The sequence below is a fragment of the Babylonia areolata genome, chromosome 4 (assembly GCF_041734735.1).
Source record: "Babylonia areolata isolate BAREFJ2019XMU chromosome 4, ASM4173473v1, whole genome shotgun sequence".
Lineage (NCBI taxonomy): Eukaryota > Metazoa > Mollusca > Gastropoda > Neogastropoda > Buccinidae > Babylonia > Babylonia areolata.
The window spans coordinates 24,790,702-24,817,187 of record NC_134879.1 but is presented as its reverse complement, the minus strand read 5'-3'; the positions used below and the strand labels follow the sequence as shown (position 1 = coordinate 24,817,187).

The window sequence follows — 26,486 nt, the reverse complement described above, 5'->3', positions numbered from 1 at the left end:
AAGGTGGATATGGAGACTGGGATGGGAGTCACTGGATGCATCAGAGTTTGTCAGATGTGTCAGGTGCATCATTGTATTTAAGTGATTAAACAGAACAAAAAGAGAAATCACAGTGTATTGTGTGTTTGCAGTTTCCACCACAGCCAGGAGATGAAAGAGGATCCAAAGAAGAGCGGTCACGGTTCTAACACTGATGAAAGTGTGAGGTATCCCATGGACATTCCACCCAGCTTGCATTTTAACCAGTCAGATGTGTTTGATGGTGAGCGCTCCCACCCCCCTCCAGTGTAGCTTGTAGAACACAATGCAATGCAATGCTTACATTGTAATGCGGTTGCTGAGTATTGCTGACAAATTTGACCTTGTGTCTTATTGCTTACCTATTAGTTTTCAGAGCTTTTTTTAGCATGTGTCCTGGAAGACTTGTGGCAGGGCAGCTTTTGATCATGCATAAAAATAAAATACCTTCTTGTTCTTACTTCGTCAGTAACAAATAAGATGTTTTTACAATTTGATATACACTGATAAAGTGTGAATTTTCAGACTTTATATATATTTCAGAAAATTATGCTTTGTGTGATATGCTTGGATTAGAGTTTTTATCATAAACTACTTTTGTTGTTACTGTTGTATCTTTGTAAATCCTGGATTTGGACCAAGAGAATTGTTTGAAAAAATTGTGTTATTTCCCTTGTTAATTTTGCTCGTTTTACCTGAAAAATGTTTTGGGACACAATGTGTGATTGAATGACTTGATGTGTGTGTGTGTGTGTGTGTGTGTGTGTGTGTTGGTTCTTTTATTTGACATCCATCCACAATTGTAATTTTTTATGAAAAATCCACCCCTTTCCCCACCCCACCCATGTCTCATGTCCCCACTACTTTTCCTGTTCCTCTCATCTGACTTTGCATTACAAACAATTATGAGTAAAATAAACAACAAACTAACTATACAACCAGTAAAATTACAACAGAGAGCCAATATGGCCCCTAATTCAACTCTAAACTATTTAAAACATAAGTTGAATGTGGTATAAAACATGATATGCATGGGGTAATTGTGTGTGTGTGTGTGTGTGTGTGTGTGTGTGTGTGTGCATAAGAAATAGAGGAAAGGGGAATTTGGGGTTGAAGGTTGTGTTGGGGATTGGAAAGTACTGGGTTTTTCTGTTATTTCTTGTTATGCTTAAGTCTCAAATTGGTCGTGTTTGGATCCAAGGCGAATTAGATTGTTTAGGATATTAATGTGCACATATGTTGTGTGACCAACTGAAATCTTGTAAGTTTGGTGTGTGTGTGTGTGTGTGTGTGTGTGCGCGTGCACGCGCGCGTGTGTGTGTGTGTGCATGCACATGTATGTGTGTCTGTATGTGTTTGCATGTGTGCGCATGCATGTGTGTGTGTGTGTGCACTTGTGTGTGTGTCTGTACGTGTGTGTGAGTGTGTGTGTGTGTGTATGTTTCCATGTGTGTGCATGTGTGAGTGTGTATGTGTGTGTGTGTGTGCACTTGTGTATGTATGTGTGTCTGTCTGTGTCTGTGTGTTTGTAGGCATGTGTACGTGCGCGAGTGTGTAAGTGTACACGTGTCAGAAGATCTCTGTGCATGTGCATGTGTGTGTGTGTGTGTGTAGAGGATGAGGTATGTGTGTATATGCATCTCTGTACTGTGGGAGGAACATGATATTGGAACGTGCAGGTGTGCATATATATATTTGTATATGGGGGTGGGGGCATATGGGCGTATGTGTGCACTTGTCTAGTAAGTGTGTGCGTGCGTGTGTGTGTGCGCCGTGGAAGCTGCGATACATAGCCTAGGAATGAGTGTGTGGAGGAGAGGGTGGTGGGGGTGCAAGGTAATTTGGGAGATGGTGTATGTGTGTGTGTGTGCTTGTCAGGGCTCATGTATGTTTATGTGTATTTGTTTGTGCTTTCATATCTATGAAACTGCATGTTTGTTGCAGATCTGTTATACATGTGTATGTGTGAATGTGTGTCTGTATGTTTTACATTTATTTGCTTATTTATCATCATTATTGTCTTTTTATATTTATTTATTTTATTTTATTTTTTCCTCAAGGCTTGACAAGCATGTTAGGTTACACTGCTGGTCAGGCATCTGCTTGGCAGATATGGTGTAGCGTATATGGATTTGTCTGAACGCAGTGATGCTTCCTTGAGCTACTGATACTGGTACTGATTGTGTGTGTGTGTGCATGGATGCAGGTCAGCAGTTGCTGCTGTGGCTGTCCAGTCAGTTTGACTCCAGTCACTACCTGAGCCTGATCCTGACCAAGCAGGACGTGGCAGTGTTGATGTCCCAGTTCTGTACCCACCTGCTGGCTGCCGGAGTCCTCAGCCAGCTGCAGCAGGGGCAGCACACCTTCAGGGAACCCTCCTTCAAGGTGAGGGGATATATATATATATATATCAGTGTGTATGTGTGTGTGTGTGTATGTTTGTGTGTGTGTGTGTGTGTGTGTGAGCCTGATCCTGACCAAGCAGGACGTGGCGGTGTTGATGTCCCAGTTCTGTACCCACTTGCATTTGTTATATCTGTTAATGTATTTGCAGGGGCATGCAGGTGTGTGTGTGTGTGTGAGTGTGTGTTGTGTGTGTGTGTTGCTGTATTTGCACAAGCTGTACATGTTAATGTAGTTGCAGGGGCATGCAGGTGTGTGCATTGTGTGTGTATGTGTGGTGTGTGTGTGTGTGTTTGTGTGCTACTGTATACGATTTGTGTAAGCATGCGTGTGTGTGAGTGTATGTGTGTGTGTATGTGAGCGTGTGTGTGCATGGTACTGTATTTGCATGGGTATACAAGTTTGTGTCTGTGTGTTCGCGTATATGTGTTTGTGTGTGAGTGCAGGGAGGGCAGGGGAGGGGGGGTGTGTGTGTGGGGGGGGGGGGGGGGGGGAGGTGTTTGTGTGTGTTACTGTGTAAATGTACATGTATTTGCATGGGCATTCAAAAGTATTTATGTTGTGTATTTCTGTGTGTGTGTTACTCATTACTTTGTTTACATAGACATGCATGTGTAGATATAGATATATAAATATATGTGTGTGTGTGTATGTGTGTGCGTGTACGTGTTTACATGTAATTGCAAGGGTTTGTAGGTGTCTATTCTGTACATAGTAAAGAAAAAAGAAAATTAATGTGATGAGGTGTAACATGATTGGCTAGCAAGAAATAATAATTCTCTGTTATTCAGAGGGAAAAAGCATTTTGAAAAGATGCTAAACAAATAATGAAAAAGTTAGCTAAAAAGGTCCTCAGGATTATATAAAAGAAAAAGAAGACAACTTGTGAATGATTTTTTGTGTACAAATTTCTTGGATTAGATAGCTGAGAAAGGGTATAGCAAGGAATCCAACGATAAGTCAACTTTTTTTACTTACTTGTGTAAACAGTGTGAGTCTATGTAATAACCTGGTGTTTGGTTGTGTGTATGTGTATGTGTGTGTGTGTGTATGTCGGTGTGTCTGTGGTAAACCTTTACATTGTTATTTTCTCTTGAAATACTTTGTCAGCCAATACCAAATTTGGATTAAACATAGTGGGAAAGATAATTTTCACAGGCACTCCAATAATAATAATAATATATATATATATATATATATATATATATATATATATATATATATATATCAAATTGAGCTGTATTTCCAGATCATCAATGGTTTATTTTGATGAGGATCCAAATAAAAAAATGACAATTTATGGTTTGGTTTGAAGACGGCCTGACCTCGTTTTTCATGTTTGCAATTTAAAGAAAAGAAATCCAAATTCTGGACAGAACGCATACAGTGATACTAACGACACCATCCAATGCATGTTATCTGTGTATGAATATTTTATAGTGGATACTGAATTAACTGGAATGAACATGAAAGAGGAATTGAATAGACGGCATTGTAGCTTCTGTCAGCCAGTGTCAAACATGCAGATCTAGAGAAAATGGCTACATGTTGTGGTGTGCCTGAGGTGATGGCAATATCTTCTTTACCACAGGCTTCAAAGAATTTCTTAAATGATCAAGATATGCCAAAATAATATGATTTAAATGGCATTATCACCTCGAATACTGTAATTGATTTATGACACAAAGTTTTTGAAAGTCATGGGTGGGTCCACTTTTTCTTGAACCGAATTTGCTTGGTTCGAACCTGCCTGACATACTCTTCTCTTTTCTTTTTTTTTTTCATGAAGCTTTATATCATTAAATACAGAACACAGTTTTCTTTTTCTTTATACTGGATAAAGTGTGTATCACAAGTGAGTCTTGAAGGCCTTGCCTCTCTCTTGTTTTTGTTGTTGTTGCTGTCGTTTGGAAAATAGTCTTTTACTTTGATTCTGTTGTTGAATGCATTTGATGGTTCCCTCATTGATTGAAGAATATATATATCCTTATTAATATCAGATCAGCAAATAAATCACACACACACACACACACACACACACACACACACACACACACCCTGCACCCCCCTTACTCCACCCCCCTGACTTCCCCCTGCTTCCCAACACCCTCTTCCCATTTATATATTATCAGTATTCAAACGATGTGACTCCCTTCAATTATTTTGTTTTATAAGTTGTTTTTTTCTTCACTTGAAATCATATTATAGAGATCAGAGGCACATGAAACTATTAAAAATCACCTCAGTGCAGATACACTGGCAAACTGCCATGTCTCGCCCAGGGTAAGATCTCTTTTTTTTTTCTAATTTCAAATTATGCAAGGAAGGTGATGGAACCAGCAAAAGGTTTGCGGCTGTTTTGTTTTTCACACCATGTGATATATGTAGCTTTATTCAGTTTTTCAAGAGGCATACCTTTATGCAGAGAGTGTTTGCTATCAAGTACCTGGATTCCTTTTTTGTTTTCTTTTGTTTCTTTGAGAGACGGAACGGGGATTTTTTGATTTTATTTTATTTTATTTTATTTTTTTATTTTTTTATATATTATTCATTTATTTACTTATTTGCTTATATAAAAGTTTTTAATACAAATTAGAGCATTTTTAAAAAGTGTTTTGTGTTTGAAAACATCTGATTCTACTTCTGCACTGTGTTCTTTCTTTAATGCTTTGACATATATACGGAAGCATAGAATGATAGATGTTTTCATGTATCTAGCAGTTATCATCGAAAGGCTGTGTCATGGGCTTTGGTGAGTAGGGTGAAGGTGGAAGATAATTGCTGTACCTATCCTCTTTCTTTCTTGCTGTTTGTCGCTTACCCTCTTTTGTTGTATCTTGGATATATGTCAATACAATTTTGCTTAAATGGATGAAACATTTGCTGATCCAGTCCCCCAAACCCTATTATTTTCTTGACAGTTTTGTTTGCCCAGGATGGCAGGAGTGAAAGTCTCAGACAGCATACATGGTCACGTATGTGATGGCTTTGTAGAAAAGAATAGTGTAAACATATTGAGTTTCTTTAGGATGAGATAATTGTATTGGTCCAAAAAGTCTCAAACACATTGTCTAGTCTGGATTTGGGCTGCTTGTTCATTAGTGCATATTTGCCTCTTGGGATTTCAAAACATTCTAAAGATATTGATTTTTGATTTTATGATGTGATATGGTGCTTGAAGACAGAATGTTAGTTTGAAATAGTAGTTATGATGAGGCACCCATTATTGTATGTGGTGGTCTTAATTCAAGAACTTCTTCCAGGAATTCATACATGTATAATTAATATATATCTGTGATCCCTTTGATGACATGACATTGACAGTCCAGATGGATGTGTGGATGATGGTGATGCTGGTACCGATGTGAGGCTGTCAGAGGATGATATTTTTTTAAGATATCTGCTGAATGTTTGCAATGAGTTTAGTCTGTCTGTAATCCATGGGCTAAAATCAGTTACAATTTTCAAGCAGTTTTACATATTATATGTCCCTGAATGGTGGTAACTAGTTTGATTAACCTCTCTGTCCTTTCTCATTGTCGACCAGATCAGTATTTTGCCAGTGGTTGAATCCAAGCACGCAGCTGTTGTGTTGTCACTCTATTGTGTTCAATTCCAGACTGATACTGCTTCTGACCTTTTTTTTCTTTTCCTCTTTTTCTCCTTTTTAAAATTTTTTTTTTTTAAGTATACCTGCGGACCCACCAAAAAGTGCTACATGTGATGTCATGTGCCTTTCCCTTTGGGTCCCCTTACATGGGGTCCAGGGTCTATAGCGCCTCCATCGAGGGACTTACCGCACTTCTGGGTCACCCAGACAAGGTCGGTGAAGCTTGCAGCTTCTTTTTACCACTTGCTCCTGCATTGGGGAGATTGATGGGTGTTTGATGGGTGTTCATGCCCTCTGTGCATGCATGGGTCCCTTTCTAACCTCTCAGGAGGTGCACAGTGTTAAGATTGGCACAACCCTTGTGGGTGTTGCTGGACCTGTGGTCCATGGGCTCTAGCCCTGCAGCAGGCATGAACAGGATAATCAGCAGGCAACTTTGATTGATTCACTCTTCTTCCCACGAGGCTGCACACCCAAATCTGGAGACCCCCTGTGAGGTGTGAAGGGACCCTGCCCATATGGTCTGGGAGGTCCATTTTGAATGGATGTTCTGAAGAGTGGGAGAATATTGACGATTTTTCCTACCCTCTCCTGGGTGACAGGTCAAGTCCATGTTCACCTTCTGATAGGCTGAACCCAGTTCCTTCCTGGCGGCACTGGGGCTGACCCTGCCCACATGGGTCACTCCACCATCAGCCTTATTGCTGCCTTTGGAATCTGCCCTTCACACCACACTGTCACCATTAACATTTCTTTGGCACCACAGCACTACCCCCAGGGCCACTTATTGCCATAAGTTCCCACAGACGGCACTGGGGTGGCTGATTAGACCCGCCCTCAGTGACGGGTAATTTTTCTCTACCCCTGCCCAGAAGGTAGTCCTTGTCTGTCCCTGGGGTCCGTCCCCCAGGGGAAGTACCTCGTTAGACAGAGAAGACAAGACAAATGAAAAGGACTCTTCCTTGGGTGTGATTGGGTCCTTGTTCACCCATATTCACACAGCCTCTATAGTGTGCTGTCCTCTTGGGTGGGACAGGGGGCTTTTCCCACAAAGCCTTCCCTCCCCTACCTCAGCCATCCTTTCGTAGATAATGGTTTAACTTGGAATGCAGGCAAAGTAAAAAATTTAGAGTCAACGTTTGAGAAAGGTTTTACAGTTCAAACATAGAAGAAGTAAGGCAGAATTCCATTAAAAAAAGAGAGTATGTGGGGAATAACTGAAACAAAACAGGGAGGTATAAAGATGATTTCATTTTGATTAACAAACTTATTTGAATGACTCAATTGAATTTTGGAATGCTTTACATTCTGACAGACTGCACTTGACTTGTTAGTCATGTATTTCTTAAGAAATTCCATGTGAGAGGAACGACCATCATCAGTCACTAAACTCAAAGAGAAAATTAAGTTGGGGTCAGCATATTGAGCAGACCTGGGTATAACATCTTACCATAACAGATCCAAAGCCAGCAAGACTCATTAAGGAAGCTCCCTCCTAAGAGAACTGCCAGAGAGGTTGCAAGAACAGAAGGAACTGGGAAGCTCTGCGCTCCAGAATGAAGGAAAACAGAATAAAGATGTTTGGATTTCCTGCCCGTTGCAACTGTCACACCTGTAAGTGTAACCACAGCAAGGCTGCTAGCTGGAGCAGAATGCTGAACTCGTCAGGTGAAGGTGGTGTAACATTTTGTTTTGTAATAAAACTCGATGATTAACCCCAGCAATGTATCAGGCAAGCAGAGACTGTTGCACTTCAGCAGGATGGGTGTTTCTTGCCAGATCCACTGTCTGTCATGGTCACTGTCATGTGAAGCGACCCTGTCACCGTGGGGTTATCTGCTGTGGGCCTGCTGTTGAGGACAGGGTAAGAGGGGTCAGTGAAGAGTGTTGGGTCACCAGGCATCACTTATGATGTGGAGGAATGTTTTGATTGATTGATATGGATACTTAAAAGCGCCTATCCTCAGTCGGAGACCAAGCTCTAAGCGCTTTTTACAAACACGGGAGTCATTTACACAACAGGCTGCCTTCCTGGGTAGAGCCGACTGACGGCTGCCATTCAGTTGGGTGCTCATCATTCGTTTCCTGTGTCATTCAGTCAGATTTCAGGCATGCACACCTACACACTCAGACAAACATGTAACATTTAACATTTTACGTGTATGACCATTTTGTTTATTTACCCCGCCGTGCGGGCAGCCATACTATGTAGGGTTCACAGAGGCTGACTGTCAAGCAGTGAAGACGAATGTCTATCCAGCTCCATTATTAAGTCTCACTGGGGCTGGAAATGGTGGGTGTTAGTCTCAGATTTGTGTATTCACATGTGTAGGTGTGTGTGTATGTGTGCGTGTATGTGTGTGTAAGTTGTGTGAATTCAATGTGTATGTGTGTGTGTGAGAGAGAGAGAGAGTGATAGTGAGAGACAGAGAGAGGTATTGTCTTTCTCCTTCAACCTCTCCTCATCTTGCTTTTTCATCCTTTTTTTTTTTTCATCTGTGTGTGTGTGTGTGTGTGTGTGGCTCTCTCTCTCTTGTTTTCTTAAGCAAGTCCTTTGATGGCAGTTTTTTGTCACCCGAATCTCAGTCCCTCTTGTTTTGGTTTTTTCTGTTACCCCCCCTCACCCCCTCTTTACCAGTTGTGTTAACGTGCAGTAAACTCTAACCTGTGTTCCAAGTGTACCAGCTTCAAAGTAGCAACATTCAAGTTGTGAAGTCTGCAGGTACCCTGTGTCTAAATATTGTTTTTGGTAATTGTGGATCTGGTAATGTGGAAGTGGTGCCAAGGTCAGTTTGTGCTCACACTCTCAAACTATTGTTTTTGGCACACCTCAGCCTGATTGAGTGAAAATGTTAAATGAGATGTGCTGTTGCTTTATCCAACAGGCCTGAAAGGCATGACCCCGCCAGTGTGGGTCTTTAGGGGTGTCAGTAATGGTGTAGGTTTTATTTCTTCTCGTCATGCATGATGATGTGCATGGGGACAAGAAAGTTTGAACCACTGTTGTTTTCACTGCTTTGAGCTCAAGAGTCATGCTTCATGTATTCAGGTTTAATGTTAATACCCATCTCAGGCAACATGGCACCTGGGGAGAACCATCACATGTGAGTGGAGGTGGGAGTGGGATTACCACACAATGAATGTGGGATGGGGAAGCGAGAATGCCAAGTTTTTTTGTGTTTTTGGGGGGGGGGGGGTTAAATTTTTTATCATAGGCGGCAGGGATTAAACATGTACTGTTGCAGTGCGAGTCAGGTGCTCAGCTAGCTCAGCTATACAGGTACGTGAGCGGCGAGTAGGCCTTCTCTGGTCCACCCACATTCCTAGCAGTGCAGTAGACTTGTGGGATGGAATCTACTTGTAGGCAGCCTGTATAACTTATTGAAATTCACCACTCTGTTGGGTCTGTGGACAGAGTGGTATTTTTGGTTGAAGATGCAGCTTGAACAAATATGAATCAGAAGAACTTTCTTAATTATCTCAGTAGAGAAATTGAGTGTGGCGAAGTCTGTGATAAACACAAATTACAAGCAAAATGGTAAAATTTGGCATACAATATAAGCAACAATATCATACTCAATGTAATAGTAAAGCACGTCCAATAAAAAACAGCACCTTTCCATTATTTAAAACACATACACGTGCACAAGTGCACACCCTCCTATATGAATGCACCCATACACCCTCTTTGAATACACAAATGCACAACATATCAAACCAGTATGGTGGTGAAGTCAGTATAAAACAATCCCAAGCTGTAAAACACACAACCAAATTTCAGACAAGCAAGGCATAGGATAATCAGGCATAGAAGCATCAATTTAAGTCATAAAGACAACAACTACATCAGTGAAATTAGCACTAGCACTGTTATAGTAAAATGAAAGATCTTAAAATTCAGAAGAAAAAAATCAGTGGTCCACACTTGAATGGTAAAAACAGCTAAACTTTCTAAAAGAAAAAAAAAGCGAAAAGAAACAGGCCTCTTCACACACATGTTTGAGTATTTGTTGGTTTTTCAAGGCCTGGTACTGTGAAGCACAAAACATCTCATATTCATATTCATGTACATAGGTAAGAAATTTCCACAAACATGAAAACACACACACACACATGCACACACACAAACAAACCTCACACACACACACACACACACACACACACACACACACACCTGACATGCACACACAGTGCACAGGGTCTTTGGTCAACCCAGATCATTCGAGTATGTGGATGAGCTTTGTGCTTTAGTTACACAAGACACTTGTGTCTTTCAGAATCTCTCTCTCTCTGCTCAAGGTTCAGCCTCACCTCTCTTTTTTTTTTCTTTTTTTTTTTTTGAGGGGAATTGGTTGAGGATAAAAGAGACTGTGCAGTATCCTTCATTACCCAAGCCAAACACTTAGCGCCACCTGTCTCTTCCATTGTCACGGCACATTGACAGGGGTTGGCCAGACGTCACAGCCTTCAGTGCTGCTCAGGTATTTCGACCACATCAGGCAAAGGTGTGTGTCTCAGTTGAATGGAATCAAAGGGCAGATGCAAGGAGAGAAATGAAAGTGTTATAGTCGCATCTGGAAGAGGCCTCAAGCATGGGAGAGCTGGTTTTTAAGTCTGTAGAAGTTCAGCAAGTGAATCAGAAAATGGAAAATCTCTTGGGTGATTCTGAAAGCACATGGTTAATGAAACGAAAGGAAGCTCTCCCCTTGATTCTGAACACACACTTACAGTTGGTTAGGTACATCAGAGCGTGAAATTGGGTTAAGTGAGTGCGAACGAGAAATACATAGGTAAGCTTGGTGAGATGTTACTCAGGAGAACTTTTGATGTGCTTCAGCATCAAGAATGCAAGGCAGATGAAAAATCAGGAAGTGAAAATGTCCATATTGGGAATATTCAGTTATTTATTGTTGGATCTGCAACATCCATACAGAATATCATACTTGATTATCGAAAACCCACCCCTATCATGCTCCTTCCCCCACCCACCCACTCCTCGTTTTCGTTTCTTTAAGAAATAAATTTCTATTCTTGGTCACCCATTCCGATATTCACTGGTATTAAACTTACCAGAAGGGGGGCCAAAGATTGGAATATGAGGGATTGTTTCATTTTTTTTTTTTTAATTTTCATGTTCCATACTTTTTCAGTTAACATAAGAAATAAATAAAAGAATTCTTTCACACACACACACACACAGAGAGAATTTCCTGACAGCCCACACCAGTTTTACACCCAGTCAGGTCACATTGTCCCCAGCGCACTGTGTGGTCAGTGATTGATGGCTATTTACAAGGTATCTCACGAAAGAAAGGGTGGTGGTATGAGTGACTACAAATGAGACTTTCCGCAGAGGGGCAGTTAACAGAGGGAGGGGATCTGAGAGTCGACAGGTCAACTTTGGTCAGATGGGGTCCATAGTCATGTCTGAGGGACTTGTTATGTAAGGTGCTCTACCTTCCGGCTTTTCATGGCTTTTCATGTCATCGGGGCGTTTTATTTGTAAGGTTCATTGTGTTGGGGAATCGGGTATTCTGCTGTATGTGTGTGTGTGTGCATGATGCGTGTGTGTGTGTGTGTGTGTGTGTGTGTGTGTGTGTGTTGCTAAATCCGATGTTCCATGAGGAAACTATGTAGGACAAAATTCATTTTCTATCCTTGAGGAATGCACCTGTATTGTCTCGTTCATGTGCATTTATTACCAAAATCACCCTGCCATCTGAGCAGCCATCCATCATCTTCAGTGATGCCATTTGCCCACAGAATGTGTGTACTATTTCTACATACGTGTCAGATACTATTAATCAATCAAATGTTGATCCACAAAATGTTGCTCCGATTATGAGAACTTCACCAGTTCCATTATGGGAATTAACGGGAGCAGCTTTTGACATTCAATATTGTGACATTAAGAAAGATGAAAATCCCAATATACTAGCTTCTCGAGTCAAATCACACTTGTCTGAAACATACCCCCACCACTTAAAAATATATACAGACGGTTCTGTTCTAGAAAATCAGTTTGCTGGTTCTGGATATGCAGTCCCTGCTCTGAAAATTGAAAAGTCATATCATATTTGAAAGGGCTTCTCAATTTTTACAGCTGAATTAATTGCCGTCCTTATGGCATTAGCATATCTAATTGATCTGCCTCTAAACTTGATAAATGTTTTATTTTGTGTCGATTCAAAATCAGTTCTGCAGTCTATCAAATCAGGTTGTACGAACATTAATTATAACATCATTTTTTAAATAAGATTTTTGATTCACTGTATTCAAATGAGAGGAACTAATATTGAAATGTGCTAGATTCCCTCACACTGTGGGCTTTTCTCTAATGAACGTGCAGATCATCTTGCAAAGCTTGGAGCTAAAAACGTTTTAAATGCAATTGAACTTCCTCATCGTTTATCATCATCTGAAATGTGTAATATTGTTGAAAGAAATATGCAAAATTCCTTCTGTCTTTAGAAGTTAACACTTCTGCTTTATTAAATGCTGAAAGAACTGGCAGGGCTGTTAAGAGCATGGCATTTAGGTTATTACTAAATGCCCCATACACAAAATATTGTGAAAATATTGAATGCATTTGCAAGGAATGTTTAACGGTAGAGCACGTTTTAACCCGCTGTTTAGTTGTGAAACCTTTTTTGCCCCCAGAAATTACAGAACATGTGTTACCCGTTTCAAATGTTAACATTTTTTTGGAAAAGTTATATATTTCAAACTGTTCTTTATTAAAGTTAGCTAGTTATGTGTTAAATAGTCCAGTTGGTTGTTTATTTTAGGTCCCCACATGAACCTCTTTTCAAATAATAATCTACATAAGTAGTCATTACAATATATGATTATTGATAATTTTTTTGTCCTAATTCCACTTCCCCCGTCCCGCCTCTCTCACACACCCTTCCAGTATTATGTTTTTTCTTTCTCAAATCACTGACACTCACCCTCTCCATTTTAGATTTTGTACTTTATCTTTTCCACATTCTGCTCTCTCTCTCTCTCTCTCTCTCTCTCTCTCTCTCTCTCTTCCTTTCTTAGTCCCCTCCCCCTTCCTCCCCCCTCCTCCCCTCCACCTCGACTGCCCCCCTTTTCATTTGAATATACAGAAATGTCGATTTCTAATTAATAATAACAATCATCATTATGATAGAGATGATAATAATCCAAATAATGATAATAATATCATTTATTTTCAGTCTGATATCATCATCTTAGATGAACAGACAATAAATAAATAAACGAAACACGAAACGTTACCAAAATCATCCTGCCATCTAAGCAGCCAGCCATCATCTTCAGTGATGCCATTTGCCCACAGAATGTGTGTACACGCAAAGAAATTTGGACACTGGCAATGCCACACATCTCTAGACAACATTGTGTGAGAACTGAAAAACTTGCAATCTTAGCAAATCAAGAATTGTTTGGATTTGAACCATGTGTGGACTTTACACACAAGCTATACAGAAGACCGGCAGTGTTCCAACCATTCGGCTGTGGCACCTGCTATTCACCAAATTAGCCCATTGTAGTTTGTGCTTGTGTGGGTCTGCAATGTAGAAATGAAGATGTACACTTGATTTATTGATTTTCTGTATTGGTGGGATTTTGTCAGGATTTATTTTCTGTTCTGGTTGGATTTTGTCGGGATAGGTAACATAATGTATTGGCCTGCCCAGGGTGCACACAGACTCTTAAGATAATGTGAGTTTTGCAGTCTCTTTGTCCGTCTTTATCCATCTGTCGGACGGTCGGTCGGTCTGCCTCTCTATCATCATAGAATCATGTCTGTCTGCTTTTCTCTCTCTCCCTCTCTCTACCTCGTCCCATGCCCTTCTGTTTCTTTCAAGATTCGTTCAGCAGGTATATAGAACAACTCATTCTGTCTGGCAAATACATTCACAGCAGGGGCTCACACACACACACACACACACACACACACACAACACACACACATATGTAGAGAGAGAGAAGGGGGGGGGGGTACCATCCTGAATCACATTGGAGTAGTGTTACTGTTACATCAGTTTTACTGGCCTAAGGCCATGCCTGCCCTTAGCCCTCAGTTATGGCATGGTGTTGCAAGATACAGAGTTGCCGGCATACTCTTTCACCCATTGATTTGCTTGATTAACCCGGTTGAGTTTTCACCCACTTCAAGGTTGTCACACACAGACGGTCTTTTTCTTCCTTGCTTCTCCAGTTTTCGTTGACCAGAAATTTGCGAACAACGAACATTATTTGTTGTTCTTACATCAACAGAGTGTTGTAATTGTTAGTGGTTCAGATGTATATTGCTTGCTTTGTTGGTATCAACTATCATCAAGAGTGAACAGACCAGGTTAAACGAATTCTCCTTCTTACTTTCCGGTGTTGTTTTTTCTGTCTCGTCGTCGTCTTTTTTTCTTTTCTTTTTTTTTTTCTTCCGTGGGATGTGCTGGTGTATACGGGCCTACAACAGACTCTAAAGTCAGCAAAGGATATGAAGTAAGATAGCCTGCGAGTTAAGAGAAGACTACCCAGTCACCAGTCTCTGATATCATCCGACAAGACACTCGTTCCGCTCAGCTTCTTACCTTGTCTTTGGGGAAAGTGAGAAACCTGAAAATAGAAAGAAGATGAGAGGGATGGTGGTTTGGGTGAGTGGGGAAGGGTGCTGAGTAGATGATTGTGGGTGTAAAAAGGGGAGAATATGGGACGTGGGGGTGAAGAGGGGAGTTTGGGGCAAGCCTATATAGGCTACCTAAATTAACGAAAAATGTGATTAAAGTGGAAATCGCTGCAATATAAACATTTTTTGCTGAATATTACTCTACATGGTTTGTAGAATCTGAAAATCAACCCTAGGACGCACAGGTCTCTGTCCTAGTAGCTGAAAACTAGGTCACATTACGCAATACCTTGTACAAATGACCTACTTCACAAATTCTTGCGGGAACATGCAGAAGTTGCACCTCGTTGGAAAGGTCTTGAAAAATTACGTTCAAATCTGTCATCAAACCATATTTATAAGGTAAAATACAACAGTTAAAGGCTTATTTGTGTGCCAGTCACCAGTCAACATAAGATCCACTTAACCGAGTATTCCTCGGTCAGCTCCTCCAAAGATATCACAGGAGAGTTTGCTGCTATATATTTTCTTTTTGCTGAATATTACTCTACATGGTTGATAGAATCTGAAAATCAACCCTAGGACGCACAGGTCACTGTCCTACTGGCTGAAAATTGGGTCACATTACGCGATACCTTGTGCAAATAACATACTTTACAAATTCTTACAGGAACAGCTCCTCCAAAGATATCACAGGAGAGTTTGTTGTAATATGTTTTCATTTGCTGAATATTACTCTACATGGCTTGTAGAATCTGAAAATCAACCCTAGGATCCACAGGTCACTGCCCTACCAGCTGAAAATTAGGTCACATTACGTGATACTTTGTACAAATGACCTACTTTACAAATTCTCGCAGGAACATGCAGAAGTTGCACCTCATTGGAAAAGTCTTGAAAAATTACATTCAAATCTGTCATCAAATCATATTCATAACATATATCACAACAATAAAGGGTTTATTTGTGTGTCAGTCACCAGTAAGCATAAGATCAGTTTGCCCTGGTATTCTTCGGTCATTTCCTCCAAAGATAATCACAGGAGAATTTGCATAAGTAACACCGCGGCAGTTACCACATGTAATAGAGCAGGCCAGTCCATGTTTCTTGCAGCTCCACCACCTTGAATCATAGTCTGACTTGCAGCTGTATCCATTTACTTAAAGAAGTGTGTCTAGAGCAGGTGGCGGGTCAGCCATGTAGGGCTCAAGATGGTCGTCATTTTCACGCCATCCCTTGACCTCTGGATTCAGGTTGCAGTCACAGTGCACCCATTGTGGTACTTGAAGATATGACCAGATATTGTGATACTTGCTGGCGTCACTGGTTGGTGGCTGAGAGTGGACCTGTACAAAGCTGGGTGATTAGACCCACTTTCCGTTGTACAAGATGATGACAATCTTGCCTGCAGACACCACCCCTTCCACTGTTTGGAATACACTCCAGCAGCTTCCTGGAAGATGTTATCTGCCTTCAGCTCCCTTAGTGTGGGTATGCCTTTTCCCATCCCAGACAACCTTGAGGTTGTGCATAATTATCATGTGATAGCATGCACAAACAGTAATGCCTGGCGTATATCCTCTCTACGTTCTACGTGAAACCTTTGGATGACCCACACTCGTTTCTTTATCTTTGACTTCGAACCTGATCTGAAAATTTGGGCTGACATGCATGGTATCAGAGCAAAATCAGCAGGTCGGTGTCTTCACCAGTGACAACAACAGGATGATCAGCTGTATGTCTGATGGCAGTTTCAACATTTTCAACGATCATGGCGTCTGCATCAATTTGGCTGTGAAGTGTTGGGTGTCCATGTGCCACAAACATGTCACAAAGCACAGTTATAAGTCTCAGCTTTTTCACAAGGTTTGCCAGAAATACTCCATTTTTTTATGATAAAACGATGTTGGTATTGAAGTTGACTGTGGTTCAAGCAACACGTTCTGACCGACAAAGATGGGCCATGTCTTTTGTGGACGGATCAATTCCATTGCCACAAGAAACAATGACGGAGGCAAGATTCATGTTCCCTGGAATAGACTTCGTATTTTGTGATCCTGGATACACTTAATTGGTGGCAAAACCTCTATTCTGTATCACTTCTGTTAAGTTTTGCTGCTGTTTCGATTCCGAAAATTTTTGCCCCTGAATCTTCTGTCTGCAGGGTGTCAAACTTAAGGTTGAGGATCTTCCAAGAAGCTGTTCTGAGGGTTACTACATTGGTATTTTTGCCTCATCTTAATATCAAAATATCTGCCTCAACGTGTTCAGGAAGTTTGTTCTTTTATACGTGCTTTGTAGTGTATGCATCAACTCTATCCCCGCAAAACTCCTGCGTTTTAGATACAAGATCAGACAACGTGGCTTGTTCATCATTGCTTACCTCCAAATGTTGACATATTTTGAAGAGAGTGTGCGACCTGGCCTCTTAGGGATCCTCAAAGGACGAGGACGGTTCGGGTTTTTTGCGTTGGTAAATCAAGCAGGAATGTTCCTGAGTTTTGAGGCAGGCACTGTGGGCATCATGGTACACAGCATCCCATGCAAAAAGGTCCTCCCTACATGCTTACCAAATTCTGTCAGATAATGTTTTTGCCTTGTTGTCATCTCGATCTTTGGAGACACCTAGAATAGCTACCTGAAATCCTTCTTGTTTGGTTTTTACTGGGAAGGCTTTATGTATTTTTCTCCGATTGTGGACATTAGCAAGGATACCACAAAACAGACAGTGGATTCTTGGATCATAGGCAGGCTGATCGTCTGGATGGCTATTTGTACAGGTGTTTTGTTTCGTCTCTGGGTATGTCATAATTGTTTTCGTATTTGTAAAGACAAGCCAGCCTTTTGTACGTAATCTCTGTCCTGCACACTTTAAAATGTCACCATACTGTGCGCTGTACCGATTGACAGTCTTAGATCCAGTCTCACCTAATTTGGCTGACTATATTATGGAATTCTTAGCACATGATGCACTTTGCTGCTCCTTCACCTGTAATACACAGAGTATAGAACATCTTATTGCCCTTTTACTTGTTCAGTGATATTTACCTTGTGTTTTCTCATATTTATCATCAACACACACACACACACACACACACACACACACACACACACACACACACACACACACACACATTCATACATGCATCCATTAGCCAGAATAATAACCACAGTTTTAAAAGTTTGCAAGGAAAAATAATCAGCTTTTATCACATTTCCATATCCAAGCTGATAAAGAAAATAAACCGAGAACTCCAACAACGAACGTTGTAAATGAAACATGGTTAAAGCATTCCTACTAACTTTAACAATTTCGTCATAATCACCTTATCGAGATATCAAAATATAATTACATAAAAATTAATGTGTTACATGGCGAGCTGTGTCATATTTCGATTGTGTAAAAGAATGAAAACATTCAAGAAAGCTCGTTACTCTTACCAGTTTTCTTTTTCGGGGTCAGTTACCAGCGAGTGTACGCCTGTCGGTATATCGCGGCAAGCGCAATGCCAAGACAAGAACTACGCTTTTCTGGGTAGCGGACGCCGCCGTTCACACGCCGTGTCAACACCTCATTATCTTGACTGCGGCTGGCGCGCTTGCCGCGAGTTGTATGGCGTACCAGAGCGGTCAGTATTTTAGCAAATCACAGCGTTTGAAAACTTAATTTGTTAATTATGACCACATACCAAATTTTTGTGCGTCCTAGGGTATTTTTCTTGTAAAAGGTGACTTTATTCTAACTTTTGAGAAGAAAAAAATTATATTGCAGCGATTTCCATTGAAAAATTAGTTTCGGTAGACTAATACCCTCTACCAGTACCACGAGTTCCTGTCCTGCCTGTCGTGGTTAAGGGAGACATATACAGGATGAATTGTCCATAAATTATGTTTAGGTTCAGTTTCTGTGGTTTCAAAGTCCATGATTTAAAAAAAAAAAAATACGCCCATATGAATATGACGCAAATGGTTTTTGTAAAAAAAAATAAATAAATAAATAAAAATGTCAAATAACGGACACACGGAAACTCGCACAAATATTGTTACGAGCCTCAGTGTAGCAAAATTGCATTATATTTCCCTCCAATGTCATCTCCATAGGACAAAATGTTTAGAATGGAGCGTGAACTGAACGGTTCAAGGTTGCCATTTGTCATAAATCCGGATTTGTTACTCATGAGACGCCAGTTTGTGTCCCCAATTTTTGTAGGATGTGTTTTGTGTGCAGGGGGGCGGGGGGTTGGGGGGGGGGGGGTCGGGCAAGAGCAAGGGCAGAGGGGATCGATGAGGGCAATTTTTGAATCGCTGAGAAATTTTGATCCATGGTAATATCTGCTTGATGAAAGAGAATGCGACAGAGAAAAAGTGTGTGTGTGTGTGTGTGTGTGTGTGTGTGTGTTTCGTGGAAGGACAGAAATGTTAAAATTCCGACACCTGCTTCCCCCGAGAAGTGTGTGTACAAGGCAAGCAGAAAGCGAACGCCCCACTGTAATAACATAAACTCAAATGTAAATTTATGCGAAGTGTAGAGGAAAAATAATAAACGTGGCACGCCACAGCTATAACTCCAGATGGCAAGAACAGAAAGAAGTAGACAAGTGTCACTTTTTTTTTTTTTTTTTTTTTTAGTCCCGCTGGATCCGTTTTCGAAACATCATTTATCTCCATCACCACCCTCCTTCTCTGCCCACCAATCACCTTCCTCCTCCCTCCCTCACACGCACAGGTGAAAGGTACGTGTAAGGCACACACACACACACACACACACACACACACACACACACAGGGGAACGTAAACATGTACGTTTTTCTTCTTCTTTTTTTTCTTTCTGTCTTTCTTTTTTTTTCCCCGTTGCCTCGGGGAAGAAATGTCAGTGAAGACGTTTGTGTGTGTCTTTTTTCCCCATTTGTTAGCGCGGTGCCCTTTATTTTGTTATTTTGTTTCGTGTGGTTTGCACATGCCTGTGTATTATATGCGTGAGCTGTCATGAATGTGTGTGTGTGTGCGCGCGCGCGCGCGCGCGTGTGTGTGTGTGTGTTATTCCAGTGAATGTTTTGAATAAAAGATGGGAACGAGCGAATGAACGAATAGAGAAACTATCAAAAAGTAACAGGAACAGATGTAAGCTGGACTATTAACAATTGGCAGCAGATCATATTAAGTATATATGCGGTCACAGTGAAGTGACAGAGGCAATGAGATGGCTTGCTGGGGGAGGGGAGGGGGGCTCGGGGAAACATGTGATATGGGCGTGCTGGCTTAAATGAAAACCACGGGAGAGAGGGGAACATGTCATCTCATTTGAAGCTGAACAGGAGGAAGATGATTAAGTTCCTGTTTACATATCCATGGGCTCGCATGTAGGTACATCTGCTGCCCTCCCACTCCCCTTAATCCTTCATAACCTTTCTTGAAGGTGAGGTGACGTCCCAGGCTTGATGTGAGCGAGTGAGCGAGCAGGGGGGCGACTGGGGCAGCCTGATATGTCACTCGTTCTGGCTGAAAAGGTTGTCGTGGATGGATGGGAGGAGCTTACAGTTTACACGAGGTTAAGGTCAGGGCTAGTGGTGTGAGAGAGGGGGGAGTCACCTTTCTGACTTTCTGTAAGAAACACCACAGGAGAAAAGTTTAGGGAACAATAGGAGAGACTAGGTAGTGGTTTGCAGATATCTTTCCACATTCGTGGTTCGAAATTAAGAAGATAGAATACAATGACTTTTTTATGTGATGCGGTGAATAGCGGAATCGTGGCGAGTTCGTAACGTTTGTGTTGTACGTTGACAGTAGAAGCAGAGGTTTGGAGCAGATCAGTTGTGACCACAAAGAAACGTCGAGCCTGATGGCAACAAAGCTGTGAATGTAAACAGCAATGGAGAACAATGACTGCACAAGGATTTCTGTTCATTTCTCTGTTTGTTGTGTGAAGTGAAGCCGCATTAGTTTTCTTGATGGGTGCTGCATGTGGCAATGCATTTCTTGTCAAGTGTTTGGAGATTGTTTTTACATTGTTGTGTTGGTGATGGCATTGTGATTCCATTTCTGGCAGAGAAGCAGGGGAATGGTGTATGAAGAGAGGTGAAACGGTAGTGGTGCCACACTTTTATGAACGTGTTCACGATAAACATTAATGACGATAGTGGCCTAAACTATTGGAAAGACTTAAAGGGACAAGTGAAACGTTCTTCCTTCTTTTCCTCTTCTCTTCTCGGTCTGTCTGTGTCTTTCTTTGTCTTCATTCCTCTCCCTCTCTCGGATTCTGTGTGCCCTCTCCTCTTCTCCCACCTTCTCTGTCTGTCTGTCTGTGTCTCTCTGTCAGAGCTAACCTGTGGATGTAACTCAGACAAAAATACGTTTGCACAATGTCTTTATTATATCTCCCATGTAATCAGCCATGCTCTTAAAGATTGTGACATTCTTAAACGTCACAGAAAAGGATTGGTCTGTTTCAGTGTCGTGTGGCAAGCAAACGTTATCATAACGTTTTGTGATATAAACCTACTGAATTGCACACAAATTTATTCAACAGTTCTATAAAGAACGAGGAACCCACAATCATGGAAACAAATGGACTGTAAAGATAGAGGAAACCAAAATTCGTGAAATGAAAATATATAAAGGTAGAGGAAGTATACGCTTGAAAGAAAGGAAATAGTGTTATTTGAAGATCGGGAAGCCAGTGTTCACAGATAAGAGGTTCCCAAAGACTGAAGGAAATCCACATTCATGGAAAAATCAGAAATACTGAACAAAGGCACAATGATGGAGGAGAACAAAAAGGCAACGGAGAATATTGTATTCTGTATTCATAAAATGCTGGTCACTGAAGATAGATGCACTGCAAAGATTGAGGGAAGCTGCATTCACGAACAGTGAGACACAGCGGTAGAGGAGTAAAATGTCTTGCTAGCCCATCTGCTGTTCATTGTCGACAAAAGCGGAGAAAGGAAACTAGATGCCACGTGCGACAGAGGGGCGTGTGGAATCGTATGTGGTCGGAAGCAGCCACATGTGAGGCATAGCGTCGATGCACAGTGGACCAGGATGGATTTCAGAGACCAAGAAAGTGAATTAAGCGGTCTGCCGTGGTGGTGACTGTTCTTCATAGCAGGCATCATGTTGTGCAACCAGCATGTAAGTCATGTGTGTGTGTGTGTGTGTGTGTGAAGGTGTGGGGACTGGGTTGGGGACAGTGGTATGGTACAGTCTTGTGTGGTTGGTTTTAAACAACAGAGCAGCAGCAATGCATGTTTGGCACATCATGCTCAAACACTTCGTGGCACTAACATTGCTTTGACAGCCGGTGATGGCTGATATGATGTCTCTCTCTCTCTCTCTCTCTCTCTCTCTCTCTCTCTCTCACACACACACACACGCGCGCGCGCGCGCACAATCAATTTCAAAACAACGCTATTCATAAAATGAACCATGAGACATGTCTAACGCGGTTTTTTTTTTTTTTTTGTTTGTTTGTTTTTGTTTGTTTGTTTGTTTGTTTTGGGGGGGGTGTTTTTTTTGTGTTTTGTTTTGTTTTTTTACAGCCCAACAGAATATCCCAAGGTCGACAAACTCACGATTTGATAATGACAAGCACCTTGTAGGACAGAGAACTCGCCTGGGGACAAACAACCACAACAACATTAACAACAACAACAAAAACAGACATTACTTCAAAAAATGCGTTGAGTTTGAATCTTTTATTCTTTCTTTTTTCCCCCACGCTGGCCAGACATGCACAGATACGGGTCCGCATGGAAATCGCGGGAGACACACGTACATGCACCCAGTGTAATGATGGTCAGTCCCCTCCGGACAGGACAGGGTAGGGCCGTAAAATGTGGTCAGCCAAGCATGTTTATCGCTAATTACTTCACAAATACGTTGTCCCGTAACACTGGGGGTCTGGTGGCCCCGGCAGGCGTGCCAATTGCCTCCGTTTCATTCGCTCCAAGACTGGCTGCCCGTCGGGTGCCAACCGGTGTCGTATGGTGGTAGTGGTGGTGTGAATCTCTGCCGGTTCTGTCCCCACACTCCACCCCACCCCCACCCATCCCACACCCGGGACGTTTTCGTGCACACTCAGCTTGACGCAGTATATGCTTTTATTTCACATTATTAGTAGTTGACTTTTTTCTTTTTTTCGTGGGATGGGGTTTCTGTGCCGTTTTGCTGTTTTTTCATTGAAAGAAAAAAAAAAGGAAAGTGAGCATGGTTCGCGCAAACTTGTGTGTGTGTGTGTGTGCACCACGGGTCTAAAATTTCCAGTCGATGGGAAACCACACATGGCGTTACAGATAATGAAATGCAATGCTGAATTCATTCTAAAATAAAAACTGTTTACAAGGTAATATATATATATATATATATATATATATATATATATATATAAAAGATTTTTTTTTAAATCAACGAGTAACAGCAACAAAACATCAAACAAACAAACAACAAACCAGAATTGTCAACAGGTCGGTTATACGCTGTCTCGAATCGGCTGTTTCCCACGAAGCAAGAGTTTGATGGAAAGGTCCCATGTCCCGTAAAGTTCTGAGCGAACCTGACGACGCACATCCTTGTAAATACGTGCTTTCAGCACCGTCAGTCCTGACATGACCTTTGCATATATTTGAATATAAAAAACTGAATTTTTTTTTTTAATCCGTCAATCTACCAAACATGTCCACTTGTGCATCCCCACCCCAACCTTTTTGTTTTACTGGTTGGTTGATGTAACGCTATATTAACGTCTTAGGTTTCTGAAAAGCAAGTCATACTTGTCACAAGAAGGTTGTACAGGCTGTACATTTCTTTTCTTCGATTCGGTGTTGTCAGCGTCTGTAATAAGAAAAAAAAAAGGTGTTTTTTTTTGTTTTTAAATTCAGAAAGGGCAGTTTTCCGGAATCTGCGTCTGACTTGCCTTTCTCTGTTTCCAAAAGGCACTTTTATTGAAAACTGCGCTTGATTTTTGTAGACCATCCAGTTTATATTCCAAGTCAGTTGTTTTAGCTGAACGAATCAAAGCTTTATTTTACCAAAGTGGACCAGAACTATTGCAATCGACAGTCATGAGCATGTTAGCTGAACGGGAATGGTTCATCGTGATTGAAGATTACGACGACTAGTGTGTGCGACTTGCCCGCGTGTCAGAAGGGAAAATAATGTCTAAATTGTAAAGGATGGGACAGACAAGGCTGCACTAATTTTCAGTTTCACAGTGCATTGTTTCTGTAATATGCTACAGCCAAGTGACCGCGATTGGGATAGAAAGTACGTTTGAAACACCTTCTTCGAAACGAAAATATAAAGGCGCTTGCGTGTATGTGTGTATATGTGTGCGTATGGGAAGAGGCGGAGAGGCACGGACATAAATATTTATAGGTTCGTGGCGGATAGGTTGTAGCTTAGGAATGAACGGTTCGTTTAGTTGATCCACTTCCAAGATCTAGGTGGAAGATCAGTATCACTATCAGTAGCTCAAGGAGGCGTCACTGCGTTTGGACAAATCCATATACGCTACACCACATCTGCCAAGCAGATGCCTGACCATCAGCGTAACCCAACGCGCTGAGTCAGTCCATGGGAGAAAAAAAAGAAGATAATGATGATGATAATAATAAGAAGAAGAAGAAGGAGAAGAAGAAGAAATAAAAAGGAAATAAAAAGACAATAATGATGATAAATAAGCAAATAAATGTAAAACATGCAGACACACATTCACACATACACACACACACACACACACACACACACACACACACACACACACACACATATGCATACCAGATATGCAACAAACATGCAGTTTCACAGATATGAAAGCACAAACAAATACACATAAACGTACACGAACCCCAACACACACACACACACGCGCGCGCACACACACACACACACACACACACACACACACACACACACACACACGGGGGTGGGGGGGGGGGTGAGGAGACAGGAACATTGTAAGGCTTGATCGTCCTTGGGTTTGGTGGGTTTTTTTGCTTTTTGTTTTTTTGTTGTTTTTTTTCTCCACTTCCACACAACCACCTTTCATGTCGGCAACGGAACAAAACAAGAAAGAAACTAAAGACGAGACAAGATAGGGAAGGACTGGTAAGGCGGGAGTTGAGGTTGGGAGGAATAGAAGGAGGGAGGGACATATCCAGCACACGCTAGACACTCCGGCGAGGAGGGCATAAGAACAAAGAGGAACGCAGACAGGGAGGATGTATTTAATTATACATTATGGAGCCAGGGTAATGACCACTTGAGAGCGTGTCCACTGGTCACCACTGGTCACGGCCTGTTACGCACACACAGTGATGTCCGCGTAAGGTTCGGTTTCATGTTTTTGAAGAGCTCTCTCTCTCGAGCTCTCTGTCTGTCTGTCTCTCTCTCTGTCTCTCTCTTCTTCTTTTTTTCTTTTTTTTTTCTTCAAAATATCCATCTTTGTTCGCAAGTATGAAGGTGTTTGTGCTCTGTGTTTCATTCGTGCTTTTACAGTTATGGTCTCCATGTTGTTTACTTGTCTATGTTGTGATAATGCACCTGACCAAATTTCTCCAGTTGGAGATAATAAAGTTATTCTTATCTTATCTTATCTTATGAATCAGTGGCGCGCGCGCGCGCGTGCGTGTGTGTGTGTTTCTTAAAGAATGTTCGTTTTGAAGCTGCTATAAAATGTCTGAAAATCAGTGGCTCGGGGTGGAAGAGAGACAGGGAAAGAAAATTAATGGTGAACGAAAAATGTGTTTTTTTTACAAGTAACTCAAATGTTTTGCTTCTCGCTGTGCACAGCAAAGACACACACACACACACACACACACACACACACACACACACACACACACACACACACACACACACACATGCATGCGTATATAATCATATATATTGATATATGTTATATGGAGAGAGAGAGAGAGAGAGAGAGAGAGAGAGAATTAATATATATATATATATATATATATATATATATATTAATTTTATGAGGATAATAGCAAGCACGCTTTTTTCATCCAACCCTCGGCCCTACCCCACCCTCCACCACCAAAAAAAAAAAAAAAAAATAGAAGAAGAGATAGCATTGAAAAATAATGTGAAGAAGAAAGAAAAAGAGAAGTGAACAAACAAGAGTAAACAAGAAAGAGAGAGAGAGGAAGAGGAGGGGGGAGAGAGAGAGAAGAAGAAAACAAAACAAAACAAAAACAAGACACATACCGACATAGTTCACATTTTTGCACAGGTTCTCCCCCCCCCCACCCCCCCCCCCACCCCCCCAAAAAAAAATCACGTGAGCTTTATTTTTAAACTTTTGGATAAGGGGGTTTGGGTCGGTGGGTTTTCCTGCACTGGAGGTTTATTCCCAATTGACATGAACTTTATGTTTAACCTTTTCTTTTTCTTTTTTTTCTTTTTTTTTAACAGTGGGTGAGGTAGGGTGGGGGACAACATTTTATCAATGACAACATTAAAAATAAAAACAAACTAAACTCCGCGCGGACGTTTACTTTTTCTTTCTTTCCTTCTTTTTTGTTCTTTATTTTTTCTTTTTTTTTTCCTTTTTTTTTGTGAACATGCCATTTAACTCCAAATATACACCGACAGTAAGAAATGATTGAGACGCAGATGCCAGAAAAGCTTGAGTAAGAAGATCGATATGAAAAGACGCAAGGAAAGGCTGAGGCCGAAGATGCGAACAAGTCGAGGAAGGAGATGGCACTGACACATACACACACTGACCAGCGTACTAAATGAAGACGGTCTTGTTTATATCTGTTGACGGCTTTTGAGGTGGTTTGATAAGGCGTTCATAACACACGTCATAGTGTCCACGGCAGTGTAAA

General features: G+C 41.3%; 1 protein-coding gene across 2 annotated transcripts in view; it reads left to right on the top strand.

Annotated features, from left to right (window-relative positions):
* LOC143280989 (uncharacterized) overlaps nucleotides 1-26,486 on the top strand; it is a 79,027-nt gene that overhangs the window by 4,313 nt on the left and 48,228 nt on the right. For both annotated transcript variants that reach the window (XM_076585839.1, XM_076585838.1), the window contains exons 3-4: nucleotides 132-262; nucleotides 2,225-2,403. In XM_076585839.1, the coding sequence (XP_076441954.1) occupies nucleotides 132-262; nucleotides 2,225-2,403 (310 nt within the window). The remainder of the gene's footprint in view (nucleotides 1-131; nucleotides 263-2,224; nucleotides 2,404-26,486) is intronic.